This window comes from Stegodyphus dumicola, chromosome X1 (assembly GCF_044657685.1).
Source record: "Stegodyphus dumicola isolate Sdum_Otavi_A_Nest chromosome X1, ASM4465768v1".
In the NCBI taxonomy this organism is placed as follows: domain Eukaryota; kingdom Metazoa; phylum Arthropoda; class Arachnida; order Araneae; family Eresidae; genus Stegodyphus; species Stegodyphus dumicola.
Genome location: NC_140780.1, coordinates 14,609,915 through 14,629,958, shown reverse-complemented (window position 1 = coordinate 14,629,958; position 20,044 = coordinate 14,609,915). Strand labels below are relative to the sequence as shown.

Genomic DNA, 20,044 nt, shown 5'->3' with positions numbered 1-20,044 from the left:
ATAAGGATATTTAGTCTCTTGCAAATAAACATTCATTAGATGAATAATCAAATATAAAAGGATTTTGGATCTTCAATGAAAATTAAACTACTGGTTAATTATTGCTGAGTGAATTATCAAATGTGTGCGTGTGTGATTATGGCAAAGCCTCGAGGGCTATCTGCCTAAGGGGAGGGATGCCTTCGTGGAGGACTTACTAAGGGAAACTGGCTCGTATACACGTTACACATGGGGAAAACCACGAAAACGCCCATGCAGCCAGCCCGTTCGCGGGATTCGAGCCTCGGACCGAACTACCAGTGTTCAGTGACTTTACCGCTCGGCCGCTGGTGGGCCTGAATTATCAAATAACAAAAATATTTTGAGTATTATTTCTGATAAATATTAATCTGTAATATTCAAATGATATTCAATAATCCGTAACATTCGAATGGTTTTTTGTTCCTTTTCATTTAGATAAAATAAAAGGAAAAAAATATCTCTTTGTCAGAAATGTGTTTTACCATGTATTTACCTCAGCACGAAAAATTTTAATTACATTCATTTCCAGTTTGTCTCTAAATTTCTTACCCTTAAAAATTTGAAACACTACCTTATGTAACTTAACTGCCTTTGAAATACAGGTAATCTAATAAAGTGTAAAGGAAGTAACAGAAATCCGGACAAAACTTTGTTTTCATTTTCATTTTAATACTACCATCTCCAGTTCTCGTTATTCCATTAATGGCATAAAATAATGATGTGACAAATTTCTGTTTAACGTATTGGTGAAAATAATTCGAAGTGAAACTTCATGACCCGTAAATTGATTTATTTTTATTTATCTGATGTAGGGAGACAAAGGTGAGAGAGGGGAAACAGGTTTCCCTGGCGTCGACGGAACAAAGGTAAATGGTTTACGACGTTACTTTATTTGTGTAAATAAATTACTATCAATCTTAATGTAAAAGACCAGAACGGATTGTATTTATTCTTGAGTCATGATCATTCACTTTGTGTAGGGCGAGAAAGGAGATGTTGGAAGAGCAGGAGAACCTGGACCTCAAGGTGAAAGAGTAAGTCACTTTCCATGTATTCGTTTGCGCAAAGTATTATGTATGAATGTATAGATTTGAATATGTAAATGAATTTGCTCAGCCTAACTCATTACGCGTTAAGTAAAATTAGTAATAAGAAGTAAAATTCACCAAAAGAAATAAAATGTAAGAGATACACATTCAAATAAACCTAGTTATTTAAATATAATTTGCAAATTTATCAAATGCAACACCAAATTTATGCAAAAGCGAATCGCTTGGAAACTTTATTATTAAATGCAATAAATGTCAAGCAGTCATCTTTTATAGTTTAAATTAGCTATGAAAGTTAATAATTTCTCTCTGAATTTAGATTCTGATTGTACTTTTTGTTTACTATTAGGGAATAGAATTCATCAAGAATTCACCTGTAAATAACCTTCATTGCGCTCGCTTGATAATTAATCGCATTAGCAGTAACTTTTAAGGAGATGCTGTTATAACATTTTATAGCAATAAAAGAAAGAACAATTTAATTTCCCAAATAGCAGAAATTGTTAATGTTAAGTGATGTAATTTTAGAATAAGATCTTTTATAATATTAACGAGATTGAGTTTATTAAAAGGCAACTATATAAGTAAATAAATATCATAAATGAAGAAATTACAGTTACGAAATGCAGTGAGGTAAAGGTTATAATTAATTTAGAAAATTCATTCTTGGGACAATAAAAGTATTAAAAATAACTCGAGGTTATTAATATTCATCTGATATCATTAAAATGTCGAAACAAAACCAAACACTTGAATTTTAATTTTCAGTAAGTCTTTGATCACGCCTGCTTTTGAGAACTGATTTCTCTGTAACTATATTTTTTCCTTTTATCTTGAGGTATATCAGTTAAATTTTGTAATTAGGTTAATTCTGCATTTTCAAAGCTAGAGTTAATATTAGTTTGTAAAGTTCTTGGTTAATTGTTCTGCGTCTTTTGATTAGTAACTGACTGAATACAATTTCATCCACGTAACACATGTGGGGTTCTATGTGATGTACAAATATAAGGAAATTTTTATATAATTTTTATTTTATATATTTATTTTTTATTTTTATTTTTTTATATTTATATATAAGGTTTTGATGGAAAAAAAGTGTAGTTCTAATTTTGTATTGCAATTGTGCTTCGTCTAATCTGGTAATTTAAAAATAGCACCTTCTCAAGAAATTGCATCTCACTTTCATAAATAATTATCACCAAAATTATATAATGATGAATAAAATATAAACGATGCCTCCCTAATTAACCTTTTTAATCAATCATCAATTTGCATGCAATTTACTCGTCTGTTTATACTGAGTTTGTTAATGATTGTTCAAGAAATTGCTTAGTAAGAGAAGTTAGAGACGCTTAGAGTACGAGGACTCTGATTTAATGTATGCATTTTTTTACTGCGTTCATGTTTTTAACATATGTAGCCACTTGTTCCAAAGTTTAAATTTCTGAAGTCAATGTGTGATAGCTCCACTTACTTTTGGGGGGGGGGAGTTTTCTAAAAGAGTAAATAATATTTAAACAGTTGAAAATTTCCTTGCGCTGTGCGTATATTTATAATTTTTATTTATCCATGATGTGAAATCTAAACTGCGGGGAGTTAATTCATTTTACTAGCGAGTTCTAAGTTAAATACCCTGAGTAAACCCTGTGTAAATATGAAATTACAACATACAGTACCGTTTGTTGAAATTTGTGTAAATGAAGGTCATGGAGCATTATTACTTTGTAGAGACATTAGGTTAATTGGAAAAGCCGGAGAGATGAAAAATTAGCAACGCCTTCGCTGGGAATCAAACCACGGACCTCTGGAATACCGGCTTAGCGTGCAGAACCACTACAACCACGAAGGCACGCCAGGAAAGCGGGAAAACTACCTGATATACTCCCCTTTTTTAAAGGGCGACTGGGGTTTTTAGGGGACCCAATCGCATTCAAATTACTTCGCATTCATATCCTTTGTGTGAAGAACCATCATCCAACATCCTTTTAGTTCGGGCGACACTGTAGAGACATGATGTATATTTTTTAGAAGCAGGCAAGATGAAAAATGAGCAATCGCCTTCGCCGGGAATCGAACCACGGACCTCTGGAATACCTGCCCAGCGTGCAGAGCCACTACACCACGAAGGCACGCTTGGAAGGCGGGAGAAACGCCTTACATACTCCCCCTTTTAAAAGGCGACTGGCGTTTTTAGGGACCCAATCGCCAAATCCTGGGTATGGAGAATCATCATCCAACACCCTTTTAGTTCGGGCGCCACTGCAGAGACATTAGGTATTTTTCGAGGCCGGAGAGATGAAAAATATGCGACACCTTCACCGGGAACCGAACCACGGACCTCTCAATTACGCGCTGAGCGTGCAGAGCCACTACACCACGAAGACAAGCTAGGAAGGCGGGAGAAATACCTTATAACTTGTAAATACTGAGTTTCCTATAGTTCTTGTTTGCGAACCCTTTCGAGTGGATTATTTGACGTTTCACCCGCATCTGGGGAAAAATGGACTTTTGAAAAAAAAATAGTTTAATTTCTTACGAGCAGTTCAATTACTTTATGAAAATTGCTTAAAACTCGTCTTTGTAAGCAATGTACGCATCTAATGAGCCTCAAGAAGCGGCGCATAACCGGCCTACCGGAGGGTGTTTGGTAAACTAGGACTAATGAGTGTAATTGACTCATTTGAATATAAATCCTAGGTGCTTCTAAAGGAGTTCTGTCGCTTTAGAGGAGCGGTCAACTCGTCACTCAGCATACGATTTCTAATCCTTGCGAAAGGTTGTATGCGCAGGATCTTGCTCAACCATTGCCACTTCGCAACAAACTAACTTCTCCTGAGTTTGCCTAAGTAACTTGAAATGCGTTGAAATGCAGTATGTTCTTCAGTCATCTTGAGCTATGAAATCTGCTTTTGAAGGTTCGACGATAAAAAAATACGCAAAAGCAGAAAAAGAAAAACATGTATTGAATGAAACACGGTTCGGACATATACTATCCATTCTTCTTTGATACTTAAGGATGTCAGTGTAATAGCTGCTTAATATGTTCAGAAAATTTTAATACATGAAGTACTCCATTTTATTGAATGGTCTGGGCCTTATTGGACACTTCACGTTCACATTCTGAAACATCTCGCAAGAATGTCTACAAAGTACTATCGTGTTATGATGGTTTACCAGATCTTCAGACTTGTCGCCAATTGAAAAATCGGAGTTTTCTATAGGTTCATTCAAAATCTTTTCAGGGAATTACAAACCTATTTCCAACGGGGTAGTGAGCAGTATCTCAGACAATATTCCATACTTTTACACTCCAGTGTCATGACGGGCAATGAAATTGATTGTTAACAATGGTGAAGCCACTTCTTTTTGGTGTGGCAAAGTGTGTGGCAACTGTTTTGGTTTGGTCTCTTTTCAGCTAATAATAGATTATTTTGTCCCGAAAATCGTACCGTATCCTACTTGCTATTACATTCACAACTTTAAGGAACATCTCAGTAATATAATGTCAATTCTAGTCGGCATAAAATAGTTGTGTAGTAGATAACTTTAAACGGTGCATGAAATCAATAAGATTTTAACAGAAAAAGTATTTAATGAGTATAACTATTTAATAGTTACATAATAATGTTTGATTAAGAGATTTAATTTGATTAAGAGTTTGATTATTTTTGTAGGGAATTCCTGGTGTTGCTGGCCTAAGAGGAGAACCAGGTCTCGTCGGTTTCCCGGTAAGTTTTATAGTAACATCTTTTAAAGTAATTTTAATTTGCTGCTTTAGGAAAATAAAGTCACAAACTAACTCAATTGTATTGCTCTAATTTCCTTAGGGACCTGCTGGACCTGCAGGAATTCCAGGCCAACCTGGACTTAAAGGTGACAAGGTAAAATTACACCAGATAGTATATTAAGAATTTATCCGCATTGCTCATTATATTCCTAGCATAAGCACTGAAAACATAAACAGTATTTAAACCAAACTAGTAATGATGCTGACCTCCTTTAATACCAACAGCCTTGCTGATCATTAACTAGTGTCCTGGAAAAGCGGAGGTATTGGCGCACAGACTGTCAGAAAGCGATTATTGTTCACCACTCTTATTTTCTAAGAGAAGTCTAAAGTTAATATTACTTTCCCAGTTAGCTCCATAAGATTTCAATTTATTTAATCAAGCAATCCAAGATCCCCCTGCTGCATTATAAATTCATACCAGTTGTCTACTATTGGGTTGTCATTCATAATGATACTCGACAACAATTTATTATTGAAAGACGACATCGTTGAAGGTTTATTTACTGACTTATTTTATGAAAGAAAATAAGTCAGTAAATTATGATATACTCTTTATTATATATGAGTCTTATGATGAGATTCCATCTCATCATAAGAGTATTCCATCTTTATGATAAGATTCCATCTTTCATAAAATAAGACTATGAGTCTTATTTTATGAAAGATCGCCGAAGTTTTTTTTATAGCTTGAGCTAATGGCAAGAATGTCCATGGGTACGAGAGATCACAAAGAATTACTTATAAATCTTTTTCAAAATGTTATGCTATCTCTATCTGTCCACATTTCTCAGGTTTTAAAAGGAAATCTAAAGCTTCATTAACTTTTTGTTGCCTTATGTACTCATGAATTATCCCATATCAATGGCAAAATCAAAACTGCGATTCTTCGATCCAGCTGATATACTTTCAATAAGTTGCTATCTAGTTAAGGTAGGCTCTTACCGTTGAAGCCTAATATTTCGTTTTCTCTTTGTCTACTAGTCGTAGCAGAATGTTGTGTACCATAGGCCTTTTCGCGGTAGTATGTCAAATAATCTTATGCTTAAGTTAAGAGAAGAGTCAACATTAATTTCCGATGTAATGTTTTCCAAGGTTGTTTCTTCAAATAATGCTGATAGTTTGCATTCATCTCGGAAATATACATATATACAGTTTCATTTTCCTTTTGATTAAAGATTAACTATGTGTGAAGAAGAAATAGTATAAATATTTAACATACTCAAACACTACAGAAATAAAATCGATGGCTTTTTGCCCCGTAGGATTTGTGATCTCTGTTTGTGAAATTCATGATTATATTCTTCGGGTACATGATTTGATACTGATGAACAGCATTACACTACTACGGTGTTCATAATAATTGTTTGCATTTATAGTGTATATTTTCAAACGCAAAGTATATTTCATTTGCTATCGAAAATTATCGAATAATCATCATTCATGCAATAAAATAATTAAAACAATAACTGTTGTTACAGCAAAGTAAATTTGCAATATATTATTTTCATGCATAAATTTGCTTTTGGTTAACAGTATATTTAATTATATAGGGAGCTCAAGGGGAACCAGGAATACCCGGTGAAGTAGCTCAAGCTGGTGATGCGGTAAGCTAATGCTCTATAGTATTTTAAAACTAACTGTTAGTGTTACAATGGACAAAGTCTGAAAATTTATTAATTTGAAAATTCCCAATATATTGTGCAATGAATGTTGTTTAATTTATTCCATAATCTGGAAACCAGCTTAAAAACTTTATTGCATCCAAGGCTAGTCGTAAGATGTTCCTAAATTTACAAATGTGTTTTAATATTCTTGAAATTAGTAAGGATTGAAATATTTCTAGAAAATATTTTGATTTTTTAGACTAAATCGTTAGAAATTTCTTAAATATGTAGATTCTTTAGAATAAGCTGTGAAGTGTATATTGTTTTGACTAATAGCTATTTTAATTTGTTAGCATTTTCCGTCATTTCTTGTTTATTTCGCTTTCCCTCGCCAGGATGTGAATGAGTTAAGTTGAACGAGTGTGTATTTAAACTGAAATAGTGGAAAAATTTTGTTTCGCTAGTGAGTGCGCACGTTGTTCTTTCTATCAGCTGTTTGAATTATGAATCTCGACTTTGCATTCTTGCCACCGAAGTTTAACATTACACCGGTGTAGGTTTCTGAATCAACCTGCTAGGTTAAATTAATTTGTGTGGTCTTCAACAACTAGCTCATCTTTAAAGGTAGTTAGCTTACTATTATCTTTAGTTTTATCGCCACAAGTAGATGGTACATTTGTAAGCACAAAGACTGGGCCGTCTGTAAATAAATGGTTCAATAAAAGGGTCTTTTACACACTCCCACTGCTGTATTCATCTTAGCGATAAGTCGTTAATAGATTTTCAAGTAGGTCTAGTAGCAGTTTATGCTAGCTAAGAAAACTAGATCTTACAAAGTAACTAAAATAAATAATTTAAATAATTATTACAAATGTATGTTTTTCTTTCAGTTTTGGCTTACTAATGCCTAAGCCAAAATTAAAAAAAAACATTTTAATCATGTTTAATGATAAAAAACAGAATTTAAAATTTTACACATATTTACCCAAACTTCATCCATTTGAGAAGGAACAGATAGACAGCGTTGCTTTCGATAACATAAAATATCAGTTTAGGCTCAATTCTTGTGAAAAAACTATTTTTATAAGTACTGTTACAATGGACAAAGTTCGAGGAATTGAAATAAGTACAAAATGCTGCTGATTGTACTAAACGTTTACCAGTGACAACTGATCCCTGTCACACGATTGCCACTTTCTTTAAGTTTAAGAGATTAAATATTAGATTTTGAAAATATAACATCATGTAACTGAGATTGTAACTATCTAGGGTGTTTAAAATATTTTTAATGGTTTCCTTATCTTGCCATATGATTATTTACCCATAAATACATACTGTGTGCCTATTTTTTTGCAAAAGCTGTCCATGAGCTCTGTTAATAACCTACTACTAAGTCATAAGCTACTGTTCTGCTAAAAGGGTTTCCTTTGTTGCATGATTATTAGTTTTATGATTCTAATCATACGTTGTAACATGATAACCCAAGATAGTCTCTTTCAAGTACTTCATAGAAATGGCAGAGTGGATCACAGATAACATCGCAGGTGGCTAGAGGTTTTTTTTCTTTTAGATATCTCTCTTCAAACTCATTAAGGCTTTAGTAAATTTTTAAATGGACGACAAATATAGTACATACAAAGTCACAAAAGCAATTAGTTTTCTATTACAGTTATTCGTTGACAGGTTTTTATCCAGTATAACGGTCTTCATGGTTAAACTGAGGTTTTGCAGTTATTTTTAGGAACCGTTTATCTTTTCTTGTAATCTGTGATTTATCTCCTGTTCTCATTTTGTATGTTTGGTTCAAGGACGGTAAGAAGTTGCACTTTATGAACAAAGTAACTGGATTAGTAATTATCCATCTTAATAAAACTAGGAAAAGATATTTAATTTTTTTTGGAATTAATTGGCAAATAACTCATTCTGACAATGTGATGTGATTAATAATAAATCAGTAAATCCTTACTTGTGCATTTATATTAACATTCATAATACATTTATGTTAACCTCCTCCATTTAAATTAAATTTTTACTTAAAATGAATTCTATGTCTAAATTAAAGCAAGTAATTAAGACACAATAACACGCCGAATAAATACTAATTCAGAAGTCAAACAACAAAAATCAGCGTTATATTTACCAAATTTTCACAGGACTAGTTTCGATGGTTTTACCGAACCACCATCTTCAGCTGCAAAACCGCAAATGAACCAGATAGGAAATAATGATTAGATAAGATAAGAAAGCCTGAACAAGAATAAGCAAGTGGCGCCATCTGTTGGTAAAACCAGAACTAAAACATAATTTCTTTAAAGGCCGAAGGCAAATTTGGATTGGAATTAGGATCGTTAACTAGGACAGAAAGATTTTTATGAATGTGAAATGCCTCTAGAAAATCCAGTTCTCCAATGGAAGATGTTTTTTGAATAATTTTGGCAGCAGAAAAACTGAAAGTGTGGTTTTCGGACCAACAATGTTGAGCAACAGAAGACTTCTGTGTTTCCTTTTTTCTAACATATGCCTCATGTTCCTTGACGCGAAATTTTAAGGCTCTTTTAGTTTGGCCAATGTAAATTAAACCACACTGGCAAGGAATCCTATAAATACCCCAGGAATTCATATCCGGAATGGGGTCCTTGAGTCTGGAACTCGGAATTTTATTGATGGGAGAATAAACAACCCGAAAGTTAAATTTCTGCAAAATATGTGCAACTTTATAGCTAATTGATGGAAAGAAGGGAATGACAACAGAATTTTTATAATCTCCTAAAACAAGAGTGTGCCTTTTAGTGTGTTGAGATGAGAATTTTTTAACTGCTTGATTAATAATGTTGAGTGGAAAGCCCCTGTCAATAGCTATTGCTTTTAAATAATTTAGTTCTTCATCAAGGGCTAGTTTGGAGGAGCAAACTTGAAGAGCACGGAAAACATAGGAATAAAATGAAGCTAACTTTTGTTTAGTCGGATGACATGATTTAAAGTGTGGTGGAAGGCAAACCGATGAAGGTTTACGGTAAACCGTAGTACTGAAGTTGGATGTGTTACGTGTGACCAGAATGTCGAGAAACGGAAGAGAATTGCAAGTCTCAAGTTCAAAAGTGAACTGAATAGCAGGATCAATAGAATTCATTGTTGAAAGAACTTTATTTAAATCATCTTTATTACCTTCAAACAGAGTAAAAGTATCGTCTACGTAGCGGAACCATGCCGGGAAGTTTAAAGTTTCAAACAATTTTGATTCATAATAATGCATGTAGATATCAGCCAGGATGGGACTGAGGGGGCTTCCCATGGCTAATCCCTCAGTTTGCTTGTAATATTTATTTTGGAAAACAAAATGTGTTTGTTTCAAACAGAGTTGAGTGAGAGAAATTAGCTCATCAATTTCGATGCAAGAGAAATGAAATTCGCGAAGTGAGTAAATTACTCATGGTTTCTTTTGATGTAAAATCCTTATTCACCAATGTCCCAGTGGAGGGTGCATTAAGATGTCTAGAAACCAGACTTCGCTAACAAAAGTTAGCTTCATTTTATTCCTATGTTTTCCGTGCTCTTCAAGTTTGCTCCTCCAAACTAGCCCTTGATGAAGAACTAAATTATTTAAAAGCAATAGCTATTGACAGGGGCTTTCCACTCAACATTATTAATCAAGCAGTTAAAAAATTCTCATCTCAACACACTAAAAGGCACACTCTTGTTTTAGGAGATTATAAAAATTCTGTTGTCATTCCCTTCTTTCCATCAATTAGCTATAAAGTTGCACATATTTTGCAGAAATTTAACTTTCGGGTTGTTTATTCTCCCATCAATAAAATTCCGAGTTCCAGACTCAAGGACCCCATTCCGGATATGAATTCCTGGGGTATTTATAGGATTCCTTGCCAGTGTGGTTTAATTTACATTGGCCAAACTAAAAGAGCCTTAAAATTTCGCGTCAAGGAACATGAGGCATATGTTAGAAAAAAGGAAACACAGAAGTCTTCTGTTGCTCAACATTGTTGGTCCGAAAACCACACTTTCAGTTTTTCTGCTGCCAAAATTATTCAAAAAACATCTTCCATTGGAGAACTGGATTTTCTAGAGGCATTTCACATTCATAAAAATCTTTCTGTCCTAGTTAACGATCCTAATTCCAATCCAAATTTGCCTTCGGCCTTTAAAGAAATTATGTTTTAGTTCTGGTTTTACCAACAGATGGCGCCACTTGTTTATTCTTGTTCAGGCTTTCTTATCTTATCTAATCATTATTTCCTATCTGGTTCATTTGCGGTTTTGCAGCTGAAGATGGTGGTTCGGTAAAACCATCGAAACTAGTCCTGTGAAAATTTGGTAAATATAACGCTGATTTTTGTTGTTTGACTTCTGAATTAAAGCAAGTAGTTAAATTCAGTAAGGTCAGGAAAAGACTATAAATTTAAATTTTTCCTCTAACAAAATACGTTGGAATTGGAATGTTAAATATTTTTCGTTCCATTCAGTAGGTCATGAATTCGACGAAAGATTAAGTGGCTTGGAATCTGCCTTAAGAATCTAACTCTAGTAAGATCTCACATGGAAAACAATGGCTTTAGAATATCAAATTAAACATTCTTGAATAAGACACAGCTATAAATTACGTCTTTTTAAAAAATTCGCATCCTGTTTCTTTTCATTACTAACCAAATAATCTTATTTCTTCAGATTTTGATTTTGAATTCGATTTTACCAGACTGAAATGCAGAAATATATTTTGAGTTTCATTTTCTATGGATAATGTGTCGGAGAAATGATATCAGTATATGAGCGTATAATTTTTATTTAAATGACCGACAATTTTCATCTCTATTCTTTCCTAGCCTTTCTGTTTTCCACCAATTTTCATCTCTATTCTTTCCTAGCCTTTCTGTTTTCCAATTTTCATCAGACTACAAATCAGGTAGAGTTCAAATAGTGCGTGCAGCTTTTTAAATGAGTTTCGATTGCAACATTTTAGTAGCTATTTATCTACTGATAGCACCTTTTTTAGGTGGGCTACTATTGCAGCTTTTGTATGTGATATCAGAGTTTGTTAAGGGTTCATACTGTTACTGTGTTGGCATTCTGACAAATTTAATTTTTCTAAACCATTTAGTTAAATACTTGATTTCATTCTAATCCCGTCAAGTAATGTAGATTTTTTTAAATCTGCACTGTCTGCGAGTTGTATCAACAAATATTTTACTTGCATCATATCTAATAGTTGATTATGAAGTTACAGTGCAGATCAATTTTGATGTGATGATTATAATTCGCTCAAACAAGATAGTAGTTGTATAAGAATTGGAGCAAGTTTGAATAGTTAGTATCAAAATTAGTTGAGCCAACTTTATAGATTCAGCTTCATGGGACCTTTTCCAAAGACATCTTTGAATCTCATTTCTATATATAAGTGAATTTTTATAAATTAAATATGCATGCCGTTCAGGAATAAAATATCTAATAGTAGTTGATTGTGAAGTTACAGCGCAGATCAATTTAGTTGTGATGATGATAATTCGCTCAAACAAGATAGTAGTTGTATAAGAATTGAAACAAGTTTGAGTAGTTAGTATCAAAATTATTTCTCATTTCTATACATAAGTGAAATTTTATAAATTAAATATGCATGCCGTTCAGAAATGAAGTATCATCTAAATGCTATGAAAAGATTCATATATTATTTAGAAAAAAGAGAATTGTTTATGTAATGCACAGAATTTAGTTTACTTAGCTTTTAACTTGTCAAAATTATTTAGGGTCCCCCAGGACCTCCTGGACCACAAGGAGAAAGTGGGAATGATGGCTTGAAAGTAAGTAAATATTTAATGCTATAAACTGTCCCATTTTTACTATCTCATTTTTTTTTAGAATTGTATTATAAAACCAAAATCTAGCTTTTATAATTCCACATTATATATGATAAATTTTAGGGGTATTAACCGATCATTGTTTTGAGAAACAAGTTCAATAAATAAAAAAAATAAAAATTTAGTGTTATTTAATATCATAACACTAAATTTTCACTTTTGCTGTCCAATCACTTATAAGAATAAAGTACAAAGAGTTATCTTAAAAGTACGAGAAATTAAAACCAGGTAGCTGTATAATTCTTTTAAAGATGTTTAAAATTTTTAAAGAATAATCTACTCATGAAACAAAGACGCATGATAAATTTGGTTTTTAATAATGATAATTTGATTTTAATGTGCATTGCTATGTGAAATCGCAGTCAACTCAGCAGATACGTAGTGCAAAGGATCGTTAGGATCGCGATTTATGCCTTTTCTATACATTATAACAGCTTCCGGTATAAGAACTAGTCCATTGAGCTATCTGCTTTGGTTGCATTTACTGAAGCAATTTACTGCGGCTGTGGGGTATACTTTCCTAATTGTTTTCTCGGTGTTCGCACTGTTTAAGTTTTATCCTTACCTGTAAAGTTAATACTGTTTCTCCTGCTTATTAGACGGATTAAAGAGATAAGACGCAGTATTAGCTAAGTAGGTAGTATTAAGCATTCAAGTAGGAAATCGCGCTTCATAAAGCAGAATACGCTCTTCCGTGTGAAGCTAAAATATTTTTTACTGCATAATGCAAAACATCACTTTTATAAATTTAATATAGACAGAATCATTTGAAATTGCAAATATCATAGTTAATTAGAGAAAGCTTTGCACATTGTCCTTTAGTTTGCAGTTTAGAACTGATCGGTTTCTGTACTATGAACACTCATTTTATTCCTTTTGAGGCATGTTTAACACTTAAACTATAGGTCAAATAAATAATTCCACGATCCTCACGTTTTTGCATTATTTTCAGTATCTTCGTAATCTATGCAATATGTTAGTTTAATTCATTCATGTTTAATTATTTAAACCGTAAATTCTAATTTGTGTCTATTGTTAAATATTTTGGGATCTAATGCGGTCTGTGTACAGATCTTTTTCCAAACTTAAATAATCTGTATACGTCATTCTATTACATTTCTTGTATTAGTTGGTAATTTTACTAATTGAAAATTTCTGAACCTCTATTTTATTAAGTTAAGTAAGGTACACACACAATTTGCAAAAAGTAGAGTAAATATGACTTTTCAAGATGTTTTCGAATAATAAAGAATTTTTAGCCTTCCTAAAGTAAGGTAAGTGATCAACAAATATTATGAAACAACGTTTTATATGTTCAGATAATAAATATTTATAATTATATTTAATTTTATAAGTAGCTTTTATTCGCACGGTTTAAGTTTTATTCTTACCTGTAAAGTTAATACTGTTTCTCCTGCTTATTAGACGGATTAAAGAGATAAGACGCAGTATTAGCTAAGTAGGTAGTATTAAGCATTCAAGTAGGAAATCGCGCTTCATAATGCAGAATACTCTCTTCCGTGTGATGCTGAAATATTTTTTACTGCAGAATGCAAAACATCACTTTTATAAATTTAATATAGACAGAATCATTTGAAATTGCAAATATCATAGTTAATTAGAGAAAGCTTTGCACATTGTCCTTTACTTTGCAGTTTAGAACTCATCGGTTTCTGTACTATGAACACTCATTTTATTCCTTTTGAGGCATGTTTAACACTTAAACTATAGGTCAAATAAATAATTCCACGATCCTTACGTTTTCGCATTATTTTCAGTATCTTCGTAGTCTATGCAATATGTTAGTTTAATTCATTCATGTTTAATTACTTAAACCGTAAATTCTAATTTGGGTCTATTGTTAAATATTTTGGGATCTCATGGGGTCTGTGTACAGATATTTTTCCAAACTTAAATAATCTGTATACGTCATTCTATTACATTTCTTGTATTAGTTGTTGATTTTACTAACTGAAAATTTATGAACCTCTATTTTATTGAGTTAAGTAAGGTACACACACAATTTGCAAAAAGTAGAGTAAATATGACTTTTCAAGATGTTTTCTAATAATAAAGAATTTTTAGCCTTCCTAAAGTAAGGTAAGTGATCAACAAATATTATGAAACAACGTTTTATATGTTCAGATAATAAATATTTATAATTATATTTAATTTTATAAGTAGCTTTTATTCGCACGGTTTAAGTTTTATTCTTACCTGTAAAGTTAATACTGTTTCTCCTGCTTATTAGACAGATTAAAGAGATAAGACGCAGTATTAGCTAAGTAGGTAGTATTAAGCATTCAAGTAGCAAATCGCGCTTCATAATGCAGAATACGCTCTTCCGTGTGATGCTGAAATATGTTTTACTGCATAATGCAAAACATCACTTTTATAAATTTAATATAGACAGAATCATTTGAAATTGCAAATATCATAGTTAATTAGAGAATGCTTTGCACATTGTCCTTTAGTTTGCAGTTTAGAACTGATCGGTTTCTGTACTATGAACACTCATTTTATTCCTTTTGAGGCATGTTTAACACTTACTATAGGTCAAAAAAATAATTCCACGATCCTTACGTTTTCGCATTATTTTCAGTATCTTCGTAGTCTATGCAATATGTTAGTTAAATTCATTCATGTTTAATTACTTAAACCTTAAATTCTAATCTGGGTCTATTGTTAAATATTTTGGGATCTCATGGGGTCTGTGTACAGATCTTTTTACAAACTTAAATAATCTGTATACGTCATTCTATTAAATTTCTTGTATTAGTTGTTAATTTTACTAATTGAAAATTTCTGAACCTCTATTTTATTGAGTTAAGTAAGGTACACACACAATTTGCAAAAAGTAGAGTAAATATGACTTTTCAAGATGTTTTCTAATAATAAAGAATTTTTAGCCTTCCTAAAGTAAAGTATGTGATCAACAAATTTTATGAAACAACGTTTCATATCAAAACCGTGAAAAACAACCTTATATTTAGCGTAGGTATAATGAAACACTCAATCGATTTCGAGGGCAGCTAAAGGTCCCTCCTCATCAGGAGAAAGAAATACATAGAAAGAAGAAAATAGGAATCACAGAAACACGTGGTGCTTATCAGCACTGCACGTCGTTATAACTAGATTTTTAATCAGAGTTGCACTGGCCGCCTACTTTTACTGAGCCAGGCTGTCTGATCAAGCATAAAGAAATATTAGCGAAGTTAAAATAGGGAGCGAGGGGCAAATGCACATTACGCTCAAAATCTGAACTTCAAATAATGGAAAGCAACCACTGAACAGATTTTTATACCCTCTGGTAGTACCAAGTGCGAGGAGGTAATGCCATCTATCGGCAAAAATAATTGAATTAAGACAGTAGAATTTTAAAGGCATTAGGAAGGACTGGATTGGACTTCAAATCATTAACTAAACTTTCTAAATCTTTGTGAATGTGAAAAGCCTCAAGAAAATCCAATTCGCCTATGGAAGAAGCCTTTTGGATGATTTTTGCAGACCCAAAATCAAAATTATGGTTAAAAGTCCAGCTATGATACGCTATTGAAGACTTGTTAATTTCCCCTTTTTTGACATAAGATTCATGTTCCTTGATACGAAACTTCAACGCTCTTTTTGTTTGGCCAATATATCTTAAACCACACTGACATGATATACTATAAATTCCCCAAGAATTCAAGACAGAAACGCAATCTTTTAGAATCGAAGGGTGAATTTTATTAATAGGGGAGAAACCGACTTGAAAATTGAATTTCTGGAGAATCCGTGCAATTTTATAGCTAACAGAAGGATAAAATGGAAGCACGACAAGGTCATTGATATTATTTCTAACAGTGGAATGTCTTCTTTGATGGGAATCTGAAAATTTTTTGACGGCTTTATCAATAATCACGGGAGAAAATCCACGGTCAATCGCAACTGCTCTCAAATAATTAAGTTCATTGGTAAGCAAAGATTCAGAGGAACAAACTTTTAGCGCGCGGAAAACATAATAGTAAAAAGAAGCCATTTTTTGCTTAACAGGGTGGCATGACTTGGCATGGGGTGGTAAACAAACTGCAAAGGGTTTACGGTACACAGTGGTGCTAAAATCGGTTTCATTGCGGATTATAAGAATATCGAGGAAGGGGAGGGAATTGTTGGATTCAATTTCAAGAGTGAATTGGATGGCTGGATCAATTGAATTCATAATAGATAGAATCTCGGATAAATCCTCTTTATAACCGTCAAAAAGTGCGAAAGTGTCGTCAACATACCGAATCCAAAGACGAAAAGATAATTTATCAAATAATTTCATCTCAAAATAGTGCATATAAATGTCAGCAAGTACCGGACTGAGAGGATTACCCATAGCCAATCCTTCAACTTGACGAAAATATGCATTTTGGAAAACAAAGTGGGTTTGACTTAGAGAAACTTTAGTAAGCGAAACCAACTCATTAATTTCAGTATGTGTGAAGTGAAATTCCCGAAGCCTAGTTTCAAGACAATTTAGTGCTCCTTCGACCGGAACATTAGTAAACAATGATTTGACATCAAATGAAACCATAATGGAACGAAGTGGGGAAATATTTTTAAGTTTATCAATGACTTCAACAGAATTTTTTACAGTGTGAATATTGTTATCAAGTAGAGGAGAAAATCTGGAAACTAAATATTTGGCCAAAGGATATGAAGCAGTACCTACGTTGGAAACAATTGGTCGAAAAGGAATACCGGTTTTGTGGACTTTTGGAAGAGCATAAAGTCTAGCGCAATTAGTAATAGGCGGAATAAGTGATTTCTTCAACTGAGTTGGCAGAATGTGGGAAGATTTAATAGCACTTTTTACTTTCATGAGGTCCGAAGTTGAAGGATCTTTAGGGATCGAGCAGTATGGGCCTTCATTTATCAATTTAGAGACTCCAGTAATATATGTGTGTTTGTCCATAACAACGATCTGTCCGCCCTTATCAGCTTTAGAGATAATGATATTAGTATCAGAATTAATTTCACGTAAGATCTCATTTTCCTTTTTGCTAAGATTAGAACCCAAAGATTTATTGTTAAAATTAACGTTATGAGTAATTAGGTGGCGGATTGTATCCTTCTGCGTTTCCGAAATTTTGGAGAATTTAAAGGCTTTCTCTATAGGGGCGATGATTTGAGGAATTGAAGGTTTAGATGTCTTTGAAAAGTTGAAATTATATTTTAATACTTTTAACTGATCCTCCGAAAGATTCCTATTGGAGATATTAACAATGGAGTTAACGTTTACAGTGGGAAGATCAGCTAGATAATTGGGACTATCCGACTGGTGTGTGAGTTTTTGGAATTTAGAAATGAGCACATTTTTATGCCGTTGACAAACGGTATCGGTCCTAGACCAGGATGTATGTTCAAATGAGGAAAAATTTTTTTTCAGTGGAATTAGCAATTTTTAAATGGAGGTAATATAATTCAAATTCAATTTTAGATAAACGTTTGCGTGTGTCCCTTATAATGTGACGAAGAAGTGCCAATTTGAATTTATGCAAAATTTTTGAAACGTGAACGGAAGCTTTAAGGCTACATTTCACATGTATAAATTTGGGAATGAAATTTTGATGTTTGCATTTAAGTAGAAACTGTAGATGATTCAAGAATTTCGTACGCTTAAGGCGTAACTTACAAAATCGGTTCCAGTCAGTGGACATATTGTGAAAAGGGCACAAGCAAGAAACAAGTGAACAAAAGAAATGTAATTCCGAAAGTCCAAACAAGTAATTACTTATAACATGAAAAAAAAAAAAAAAAAAACACCAATAAATAATGAAGACAATTTTCATCAACAAATGACAAAAACATTCCAAAAGGAGAGAAACATCCAATACTGAAAAACCAATAGCCACGTGGAAAGAAGCAACGAAAGTCAAAATCGTGCACGAGGTAAACCGAAAAAATATAGAATTACCTCGAAAATGCCGGTTGATAGCATAAACCAAATCCGAAAAAATGATGGCCACGTGGAAAGAAGTAAATAAAATGGTGCACGTGGTAAAACAATAAACAGTAAAATATTCTCGAAAATGCCGGTTGATAGCACAAACTAGACTAGAAGAGAAACACGCTAATGTGACAATCAAAACCGTGAAAAACAACCTTATATTTAGCGTAGGTATAATGAAACACTCAATCGATTTCGAGGGCAGCTAAAGGTCCCTCCTCATCAGGAGAAAGAAATACATAGAAAGAAGAAAATAGGAATCACAGAAACGCGTGGTGCTTATCAGCACTGCACGTCGTTATAACTAGATTTTTAATCAGAGTTGCACTGGCCGCCTACTTTTACTGAGCCAGGCTGTCTGATCAAGCATAAAGAAATATTAGCGAAGTTAAAATAGGGAGCGAGGGGCAAATGCACATTACGCTCAAAATCTGAACTTCAAATAATGGAAAGCAACCACTGAACGGATTTTTATACCCTCTGGTAGTACCAAGTGCGAGGAGGTAACGCCATCTATCGGCAAAAATAATTGAATTAAGACAGTAGAATTTTAAAGGCATTAGGAAGGACTGGATTGGACTTCAAATCATTAACTAAACTTTCTAAATCTTTGTGAATGTGAAAAGCCTCAAGAAAATCTAATTCGCCTATGGAAGAAGCCTTTTGGATGATTTTTGCAGACCCAAAATCAAAATTATGGTTAAAAGTCCAGCTATGATACGCTATTGAAGACTTGTTAATTTCCCCTTTTTTGACATAAGATTCATGTTGCTTGATACGAAACTTCAACGCTCTTTTTGTTTGGCCAATATATCTTAAACCACACTGACATGATATACTATAAATTCCCCAAGAATTCAAGACAGAAGCGCAATCTTTTAGAATCGAAGGGTGAATTTTATTAATAGGGGAGAAACCGACTTGAAAATTGAATTTCTGGAGAATCCGTGCAATTTTATAGCTAACAGAAGGATAAAATGGAAGCACGACAAGGTCATTGATATTATTTCTAACAGTGGAATGTCTTCTTTGATGGGAATCTGAAAATTTTTTGACGGCTTTATCAATAATCACGGGAGAAAATCCACGGTCAATCGCAACTGCTCTCAAATAATTAAGTTCATTGGTAAGCAAAGATTCAGAGGAACAAACTTTTAGCGCGCGGAAAACATAATAGTAAAAAAGAAGCCATTTTTTTGCTTAACAGGGCTTCTTTTTACTATTATTGCATTCTCCAGAAATTCAATTTTCAAGTCGGTTTCTCCCCTATTAATAAAATTCACCCTTCGATTCTAAAAGATTGCGTTTCTGTCTTGAATTCTTGGGGAATTTATAGTATATCATGTCAGTGTGGTTTAAGATATATTGGCCAAACAAAAAGAGCGTTGAAGTTTCGTATCAAGGAACATGAATCTTATGTCAAAAAAGGGGAAATTAACAAGTCTTCAATAGCGTATCATAGCTGGACTTTTAACCATAATTTTGATTTTGGGTCTGCAAAAATCATCCAAAAGGCTTCTTCCATAGGCGAATTGGATTTTCTTGAGGCTTTTCACATTCACAAAGATTTAGAAAGTTTAGTTAATGATTTGAAGTCCAATCCAGTCCTTCCTAATGCCTTTAAAATTCTACTGTCTTAATTCAATTATTTTTGCCGATAGATGGCGTTACCTCCTCGCACTTGATACTACCAGAGGGTATAAAAATCCGTTCAGTGGTTGCTTTCCATTATTTGAAGTTCA

The 20,044-nt window shown here is 33.2% G+C and overlaps 1 protein-coding gene across 2 annotated transcripts in view; it reads left to right on the top strand.

The window, feature by feature from the left end:
* LOC118197295 (uncharacterized) overlaps nucleotides 1–20,044 on the top strand; it is a 307,554-nt gene that overhangs the window by 231,449 nt on the left and 56,061 nt on the right. For both annotated transcript variants that reach the window (XM_085806934.1, XM_085806935.1), the window contains exons 20-25: nucleotides 834–887; nucleotides 1,002–1,055; nucleotides 4,745–4,798; nucleotides 4,898–4,951; nucleotides 6,411–6,464; nucleotides 12,218–12,271. In XM_085806934.1, coding sequence (XP_085663060.1) covers nucleotides 834–887; nucleotides 1,002–1,055; nucleotides 4,745–4,798; nucleotides 4,898–4,951; nucleotides 6,411–6,464; nucleotides 12,218–12,271 — 324 coding nt within the window. The remainder of the gene's footprint in view (nucleotides 1–833; nucleotides 888–1,001; nucleotides 1,056–4,744; nucleotides 4,799–4,897; nucleotides 4,952–6,410; nucleotides 6,465–12,217; nucleotides 12,272–20,044) is intronic.